We start from the raw sequence: 9757 nt of genomic DNA on the forward strand, positions 1-9757 counted from the left end.
TAGATTTCACCAAACTCGACACTGCACCTTCTTGCAATTTACAACTCACTTGACAAATGTGTAGCTGATTAGATAAACGGCTCACGAGATATGTGCACCATATGCAGACTTTATCTTTATAGCACATAAAGTTTTCCCAAAAAAAGTACATGGTAATAAAACAAGGCAGAACAGAACACGACAGATAACGTGGAATATATTAAAATCAAACAATATCCATGAAAACTAGGTATAAATCAGACATTCAGCAAAGTAGTTTTTATAGCATAAGCAGTATTTGTATCAATAGTGCAAATAAGATATAATTAAGTGAAGTTTAGGAACTAAATTATTAGAAAAAATGTACATAATTTAACAAAAGTAATATTATATATCCTGACCCCTTACGCGGAGTTATATCATGAAATTTGCATAATATACATTATAATACTTCGGCAGGCATGTTTCTCAAGCAGTTAAACGAGGCAGCAGTTGGAGGTGGAGGTCAATTTTAACTATATACTAATAGTAGTAACATTTCCTAATCCCAAGCAATGTAGAAGGGCATAAGGATAAAGCACAATTAAAATTGAATAACTGTAAGAGTCTTTAAAATAAAGTTTGAAAACGCTAGTCAAGTTGAGGTTATGCAGCTCCCCTCACTGATTTGGAAGGGAAATACTGACTGTACATGATATGATGGTAATACCACAGATTTGCAGCATTTGATTTAGAGATTCAAGAGAATTAGCCTGTAGTGCTCATAATTAATCTCATAATCCTGTATCAATAACCCAGCGCTCTGGTTTTGTAATGATGCTAAAATCTCAACATGCCTGTTACAAGCTTCTCTAACAAGCCGCTTAAAAAGCTTGAACCTTCACACATATTGTTCTCCTGACAATGCTCCGCCTGCTCATCTTGTCGTTGGAGCCAGGGTTTGATTATCTCGCCGCTACGTCAGCCGAGAGACAACTCATGCTTCCAAACCCCATCAGGCTGCCCTTCAGCCTATAGCTCCCGGCACAACAACAGCCAAGTCCCAACTGTAGGACGCAGCGTATAAAGGCCCAACAGATAGGACGCCACAGTGAGTCCTTTGTTGAGCAGCTACTGACGGTACACAAGAGAAACACACAAGTCCGTTTTGGAAACCTGTTTACATCTACAGTACAACTGTATTCAGTGGTGGAGATGTGAAGTTAATGAAGTTCAAACAAAACGAGTGCATCTACTGTATAGCAGCTGTGTGACTACAGCTCCACATTTATACAGCTGAGTAGACACTTTATTATCCGTCAGCTCTCGGGCAGCTGCACAGTGCAGAGCGTCTGCTAGCCCCCTCACATTGTCGTATTCAGGCTTTTATTCTGCGTGCATTATGAAAAGTTTCATATCAGAGGTGGTACCAAATATTTATTGAGCGGATTATCAAGAGGGTGCTCCTCTTTTGAAAATGATGTGGTTGAGTAACTTGATTGTCACCTGAACACTTGACGTTTTACCTCATGGGTCAGCTCAGGTGAACTGATGCCTCTGTGAACTAAGTATTGGCAGACCTTGTGTGTAATTGTGTCAACTTCATACAGTACGACCCTCTGTGTAAATCAGAAAATTCAGTTAAGAAAAATTTTTCATATTCACAATAACGAATTTAGTAGGTAAAGGAATAGAAATATTATCATGTACCCCTGCCAACTATATTGAACTTGATCAGCAAAAGTCTGTAGTTTACAGCACAAACAGAATTCCATAATATTATAGTATGTGTCACTTCTCTGCCTGTATATATGAACAACAGGGATGGGATGGGGAACAGTGTATTGAGTGTCACAGTACACAGTGCTAGATGTCCAGAGGACACATTGTTATTCAAGCTGGTAACCTTGCTTGGCTGCTAGATTTCTCACGAGGAAGAATCCAATCATCTGGCACATCAGGGAAGGAAGTTCATGACGCATTAGCCCACTTTTCAACAAGATGACCAAACTCATTACATAAAAAATCTAAAAAGAAATAGATTGAGTGAAAGGTAAACCCAGAAGGAGCATCAGATTTGTATCAAAGCTTTGTACTATATCAATGTTTATAATACTTAATGTCTTGGAATGTGCATCTTAGGGATTTTATTGTGGCAGTTGACATGTTACCTTAGTAATGAACATATATTATATATATAAAACTAATAAAATCAGTTCTCAACACTGATAATTTTACATTAAGGGGAAATTATCTAAAATTAGTTGAGAGGAATTTTTTTCCTGCTTCGTCATCTCTGTTGTCCTGAGCTCCGTGGGCGACCGACACAACACACGGAACATAACAGTGGGTGAAAAGTTGAAAACAGGGTTCTCGGTGGATTTCCCGCGAGTTTCTGGAAAGTGTGGACCGTCTCCAGGGAGACCGTGACGTAACTCATGGGAAACATCCTCCTGCAGAGCCGGAGAACGGCGGGGGTGGGACAAGGGGCGGGGCCTCCCCGCCAGTGACTGATCGTTGCAAAGACGTCACACGGGTTTGAGATACTCGTAGAAAAGCGCGCGCAGATTTGAGCCCGGCGTTCTCGTGTTGTGCCGGTTCACGTGGACCTCTACGTGAACGGAGGCAGGTCGGGGGCTTGATCGGGTCAGGACCATAGACTGTAGGTAGGAGGAGCCAGTTCGCGGGCTTCTACTCCTCCTCGGAACAAGCCCACGAGCTGCCTCGGTTCACGTAGAAGTCCACGTGAACCGGAATAACACGAGATGAACAGCAGGGTGCACCATACATTCCGAGAGTGTCAGATCCGCTGCTCTACATTTATACAAAGTCACCTCAAAAACACAATTTAATTTTTGTAAGTTTCATTCAGTCTGTGTCAATAAAATCTAGAGTGTAAAACTATAGCTGAATGGTAATAACCTCCAGGTGTTGAACCGAATTAATATCTGCAGATCTGTAGAAAACGTAACTCTTCACTTCATTCTTTCAGTGACTTTACGACCAGCACAAAGACTCTATTGTGTGATTGTCTTATCTCTTATCTGGCCTGAAAGGGTTAAAGTCTCAGTCAACTGGTGAACATACATGGCGACTTCATAGCGAACACTGTGTGCGAGAAAAAGGAATGTGCAGAGACAGATGAGGGCAAGAACTCCTTAGCTTTCGTCTCTCCTTATAACTACTTCACGTTCTTAACATGTTTAACAATGGGACACAACCTCACTCTCCCTGCCTGTATAATGTAAGTATATAGAATTGCTCAAAACTGTAACACACTTTTACTTAGATGCAAGTTACTTGCATTGTATATTAACATTTTTTTTTTGCTTTTTGGCCTGTGTGCTGTATTTCATCTGCACCCTGAATCTGACAAAGTCAAGGTCATCATCACAGTTTTATGGATACTGACTGCATTTGTGATATTACAATTTCACCGAAATGGCAAATTTTAAATCAGGGTTGACTACAAAATCAGAGTCTGAGTAAAAAAAAATCTTTATTTTGGGTACAACACAAAACTAATGTTATCTAGACCTGGTATTGAGTTATAATAAATTACCATAATCACCACAGTGGGTAATTTCAACTATTTAACACCATTTATTCCAGTATATCTGGAAAAATCTCAACTCACCCCCTCAGTGCCTTACAATGAACTAAGGAGACAAATGGAATTTCAGTTAACATTAGTAAATAAAGAGGCAAACAGCACTACTGAAACTCAGCAAACCCCAACATATGGCAACAGGCAATGACAATAACATAAATTGAAGTTGTTAGTTTTAAGTTACACTGACCTAGACTAATAGTCCTTGGCAGATCCTTAAGTGATGCTATGGGAGTGCTCTCTTGTGGAAAATAAACTGGATAGATGTTAGAGTAAAACGATTGTATATAAATCATACGAGTTAAAAAGGAAAAGCAATCTTTAACAACCAGTTTTTTTTATTGAGACCGTTTCACTGAGTATGAAACAATAAAATAATGGAAAACGCCATTGACCAAAAGTAGACATGTGTTAATAACACCTGTTTTTAATAAAACGATGCCATCATTTAACATCTCCATTAACAGATGAAAACCTTCAGTATGAGGAAAGTCTCAAGCTGATAATAAATTGGCTTTAGAGACAAACAAACGGGGACGCAATTACACATCGTCCCAGTCCTTCCTTGAAAAAATAAAAAAATGCTGGTGTTTACACAATGAAAAATGAAGAACTACTAACACTATGTCGAACTACACAGTACATTCAAAAACCCAAAAGGTATCAAGAGTTACTGATGAAGTGGAATGCTAGGTGGTACAGCTGTTCTGGGACAAGGAGACAAACAATTTCTGTGAGGGGACACTCCCGTCCACACCCACTAAAAAGTATTTGAAAATCACAATAACAGCTAAACAGTAGGGATACTAAAATGCTTGATTGTTTTTAAAAAACCCAACACAAAAATGAACAAAGTTGAAGTCTATTAAGAAACGGCATAGTCTATACAACCGTTCATTTTTAGCTCCCTTTACACCTTCACATGTTCCTTTATTTCCGGTCATTGGACCTGGAGCGGCTGCAGGGAAAGAGAAGGAAAAAAATGTCAAAGCCAGGAAGAGAAGGGACCAAATTATCACTCACAGTCTAAGCAATACACTCAAATTAGCTTTGATTAAATACATCCAAAGGGTGCCTGTGTGCGGAGCATTCTTTATCAGTGATGAAGTGTCCTCTAGAAACCACATTGGATGTGCAGTAGTTAAATTAGAGGAGTCCTATGACGATTCTCACATCATGCAATCAAATATGTTGGCCTGAAATAATCTTCAGATATATCAAGAGCATGCCAGTACCTCCGTGATCGGGAGAAAGATCTTGAAGGCTTGTGGTTCCTGTCCCGGGAGGGGGACCTCTCCCTCCTCCTGTCTCTGGAGAAAGACCTGAAAAATATAAACAATCCCATTAGCTTAACATCATGATTTCAGTTTAATTGAATCCTAGGTTTATTCTTAATTAGAGATGTTCTGAAATAATTGTTCCCTTCATGATACTAGTCCTTTACAAATCTGCAGATACAGAGTACCGATCAAATTTAACTAAAAGGCTATGCACGTATTTGAACAGTTTTATTTGACCCTGTATAGAAGTGATGATTACCATCATTGTGGCCTATTTCTATTGTTTTAACTAGGCAACAACAATCCCGCTCCTCAAAACTCGATATTGTATATGGTCAAGTCGCTTTTTTTAAATTGTGGGACAATGTAAAATAGGTACAACGTAAAATAGGTAATTTTTTTGTGATAGCTCTGGTTAAAGATAACTACCAGAAGTGCCTTAGTCTTTACCGCTCTAGTAAAGTTCTTGCCAGTGGCTGTGAAGCACAATTGCTGTTTTAGTATTTTTCATCTGGATGAAACTAATATACTTTAAATATGAGGTGTCACAATGGTACATAGATTTGCTCCATAGTAAATGCCTGACCCGGCATTTAAGGCAGTATAGAGTAAGAGGCATCTATGATGCTGGTATCAAAACACCTCTTAACTTATTAATTTCCTACGATGCAGAAGATAGATTTAATCATACTCGGAATATGTTTATTATTTTGAGATATATACATTTTATGATGTCCAATTATCAAAAAACATCTTGTTCCTGATTATAGAAACAAACAAGCTTTAAGGATGAACTCATTTGTGTCTATCAAACGAAAACAATGTGAAAGCTTAAGTACCTGCTACGACTGCGGCTGAAGCTCCTCCTACGTGGGGATCTGCATAGGAAAAACAAAAAACTGTTAAAAACAAAGAGACGCACTGAATAGCTTGTAAAGCTCCATGCCATTTTAATCCTTTCTTATATGGGCCTCCTTCAACACAGCTGTTTGTTATCTTGGAAACTCAAAATGAAAATTAGGCTTTTTTCCCCCTCAAAAGCAATGATATCATTAGAAAATGTAAATCACTGGCAATGGACCTAGTACATAAAGATGGCAGATGCTTACGAATCACCTGTCTTCTATCCCATGGAATCAAATAGATGTTTAGATAAAGTCAGCAGTGTGAATTTAACTCTAATTGGCAGACATGGATCTTTGTAAGGGCACCTGAGCTTCAAACCCCTTAAAAAATTATAGGTAAGCTTATCAGCAGCATAGGTGCCTTTCAAAAGGTTTGACACCACACTGTGGACTTGCTCTGCATGGAAACAAAATACACACACAGAGGCCACCATCTGTATGAAACTGGTCCACTGCAGTTTAAGGATCATAAGAAAATGGAGGCTAGTTTCAAAGTCCAATGCGATCTGCTAAAACCAACCACACAGCATTACAAATGTTCTGATATTCATTGGGGGGTTGAGAAGATTTTTGACTTGAGACTTCATAATTCTGCTCAGAGCCCCAAAACATACCAGATGATTATCTATAATAGAATATCTCTGGTAATGTCAAGTTCCAAACTTTTGGTGTTGGACCCTTCCCATTTGAAACTAGGAATTACAGAAATAGTGGACAAACTAACAAATTCAGATTATAAGAAAAAATAACTACCTTTACAAACCAGCTGTCTCTTCACTTTCAAAAACTTATCAGCAGTGTACTGAATGAAGCAGGAAAACTTACTAGTATTTTTGGTTTTCAACAAGCTAGATATGACGATAGGGAGGCAGACTGTCGGCCGGGTAGGTAGAATTGGCTGAATAGGCCAGATGCTGCAAGGTGATTAGGTGGCAGGCAGATGGGGGCTGGCTGTGGCTTTTTTCCTGCTTTAATTGGTAAGCCGAAGGCTGCTGCTGGTAGGTTGTAGACATTTGGAAACGTAATACGCTGATTGGTCGGGAATGTGAGGTGGGCCGCTGCCGTTTGGGTTAAGGTTGAAGGAGGAGGAGGTTGAAAACGGCATGCTGAGGAACCAATGGGCTGGTGCAACCTGACGACTGGCCATGCCCGGGTCATGGGACAGCACCAGCCAGGCTGATTGGGGCACGATGGTCAGCAGTCACATGATGCTGAAAGAGGACTAGTTGATTGACTCAGAGGGTGGTGAGAAGAGGCATGGTGGTGGCTCTGCAACGGGTTTCATTCTTATTAATATAGATGAAAAATAAAGAGCATCCTCAAACAAAAGGAAATAAAAGCATCACATTTGGCACCCCCCTCCACCCAAAAAACTCAATACAGCCTAAACTTTTTTTGACAAAGGAATTATCGAATTTTCTAATCCTGTTTCATTTACGCAATTTGTCAATTTAATGCAGCGAAACTGCAGAAACTACCTGAAAGTGCACAGAAAATGTAACAGATTTTAAGATGCACTTTGCGATTGACAGACTTTACTACCTAAAGCTATTACAAAGAAATATACCCATCTCTTAATTAATAGTCGTTTTTGAATGTCTGTCTGTCTGTCTGTCTAACGCCGTACACTAAATGATAAATAATGTAAATGATGATGAAACTGCAAGCCTTAGACATTGCAACAGTCATAAATGTAAAATCTGAAAGGATTACAAACAATAGTAGGCCTATACTGGAAAATTGTGAACAATTACCAGGAAATTGTACTGTGGGTAAGAGGGTGGATTCATTAAGCATTATCGATGTGTTTATGAAGAGCTGTCTCTAGTGGAAACTGACAAACAAAATATGTAGGTCACCTTCGCCTCTGTTGTGGACTGCGACGCCGGTGGTCATCTCGTTCTCCTCTGGGACGTCTGCTCCAAGAAGGAGGGGCACCACGGGTCCGGCTACGTTTCTCACCATTTGACAGCTCGACTCGAACACGGCACCCGCACAACGTCCTACAAGACATCCAATCAGCATTAACCATTGTAGCTGCTCCTCTTATTCCAACCATTGTTTTCCTAGATTAGATTGGCTCCTACCTTCCATCCAGCTCACGCACTGCATCAGTGGCATCTCTAGGATCTTCAAACTCTACAAATGCAAAGCCTGGGGGGTTCCTGGCCACCCAAACACTACGGAGAGGGCCATAGTAGCCGAACGACCTCTCTAGCTCCGTCTTGTTTCCATTGTTGCCCAAATTACCGACATAGACTTTGCAGTCCAGAGGACAGTCACGGTGCATGGCGGAATCTGGAAAGTAAAACAAAGACGAAATGAATAACTGATGCAAAACATAGTTCAGACTTGACAGTGAACAAAGACATTGAACAGCTACAGGTCCACACTGTACAGGATTCTGCAGCTTGTGCATCATACAACAGTTTCTGTATTATGGAAAATGATTAAGCACGTAAATAACCACAAGTCAATCAAGCGTGTGGGGCGAAAGGGAACCCTATTGTTAATATTTTCGTAGAATTCTATTAACTTCCTCCTGAACATACTAAATGCAGACTGTGAGTTAAAGTGTATTTTAATAAGTTTACATTACATTTACATTCATAAAATGTACCAAAGAACTACAGTTTTAATCTATTCTTCACAACCCGTAGAGCTTGGCCTAGTTTTCTAACGGTCGACCAGGCTAGGCTAATGCTAGCCTGAGCAGAAACACCAAGCATGGGATCTCATTAGGACTCCAAAGTCTGTTGAAGTAGCATTTAACTTATGTCAGTGGCTGTTTTGTACATAAGACCGTTATTGCACGTTTTACATTTGGCTAAAGATTATATTTCGACCCTACGGAGCCAACAATGTTAGCTGGCTAAGGATAGCTAAAATGGCTGTCGCCTTTCTGGGGCCTACACAGCATCATTCGAGGAACAACGACCGAAACCTAAAGGATCGGTTGGAATGACACAGCGCTGCGGTGAAAGGCTGCATGGTGACGGATTGCGAACGAAAATGCATTCAGACTTTACCCGTGGTTGCGACTAATGTGGAGCTCAGGCTTTCTGTGCTCCTCCGTATGGGCTGCTCGTCAGTGGTCGAAGGAAAATGGCGTATTCGGAAAATACATTGGTTGAGTTCGGCAAGCGGCAGGCTGCTCCCGGAAGGCGGGGCTAGTCTGGGGCCATTCACAGCCCTGTTTTAGAGTGAGGAAAAAGGAAATGTTTCTCTATGTGCCCTTCAAGATGTGGGACAAAATTGTTACTAAGAGGGAATTTGGTAAATTAGCAGAAAATATGTCATCATTAAAGTTATGGCGCTGTTAAAAAAAAAAGACAAGGGAAATACATAATATGGAAACCGTATCGTAAATATTAGGTGGAAACATTTTGTATTAGGGTAAAAAAATGTCATCGAAAACTGTCTAATAACCATCATCGACTCTGTTTTTTTATTTAAAAAAAATTGTTGCACTTATATATTGCACTTACATGGAGCACTTGTAGTTGGGCTTTTTTGAAGACTAATTGCACTTACATGACTGTTGCTGTTCTCGGGTTTTTACTCTCATGGTGATTGCACTTATTGTAAGGCACTTTGGATAAAAGAGTCTGCTAAATCTAATGTGACTGTATTTATAGATGGATAGATGGATACATATAATTACAGATAGATAGATAGATAGATAGATAGATAGATAGATAGATAGATCCTTTATTGATCCTTTATTGATCCCGAGGGAAATGGAGAAAATTGGTGTTGGGTTGGCATGTTATGTATATAATTTTTTAATTATCAGAAGAATCAAGTTACGGTGACTTAGAAAAAAACAAGGTGTACATTTTGGCAGCAATGATAAAATACGATAAACAGGAACCCCTGTCGTATAAGGGAAAAAAATAGTCGTACGTATAAATAAATAAACACCGCACTAGCCTTTTCCTTTTGTCTATTTATATCTCTTTCTATACGTTTGTCCTTTTTATGTCCGTAGTAATCTTTCGCCG

General features: G+C 39.7%; 1 protein-coding gene across 1 annotated transcript; it reads right to left on the minus strand.

Annotated features, from left to right (window-relative positions):
• Positions 1-3888: 3888 nt before the first annotated feature.
• srsf3b (serine and arginine rich splicing factor 3b) lies at positions 3889-8927 on the minus strand. Its single transcript, XM_053439399.1, has 6 exons — positions 8783-8927; positions 7841-8051; positions 7613-7756; positions 5688-5726; positions 4804-4890; positions 3889-4526 (listed from the first exon to the last, which is right to left on the minus strand). Exons 2-6 carry the CDS (start codon positions 8041-8043, stop codon positions 4499-4501), a joined length of 501 nt encoding a protein of 166 aa, XP_053295374.1. The 5' UTR covers positions 8044-8051; positions 8783-8927; the 3' UTR covers positions 3889-4498.
• Between the last annotated feature and the right edge of the window lie 830 nt (positions 8928-9757).

The sequence above is a fragment of the Pleuronectes platessa genome, chromosome 2 (assembly GCF_947347685.1).
Source record: "Pleuronectes platessa chromosome 2, fPlePla1.1, whole genome shotgun sequence".
NCBI lineage: Eukaryota > Metazoa > Chordata > Actinopteri > Pleuronectiformes > Pleuronectidae > Pleuronectes > Pleuronectes platessa.

Coding starts and splice junctions, on each gene's coding strand:
- srsf3b (XM_053439399.1), bottom strand. CDS start 8,043: ATGCACCGTGACTGTCCTCTGGACTGCAAAGTCTATGTCGGTAATTTG. Junction 4,891..5,687: donor TTCAGCCGCAGTCGTAGCAG/GTACTTAAGCTT, acceptor TATATTTTTCAG/GTCTTTCTCCAGAGACAGGA. Junction 4,527..4,803: donor TCTTTCTCCCGATCACGGAG/GTACTGGCATGC, acceptor CTTTCCCTGCAG/CCGCTCCAGGTCCAATGACC.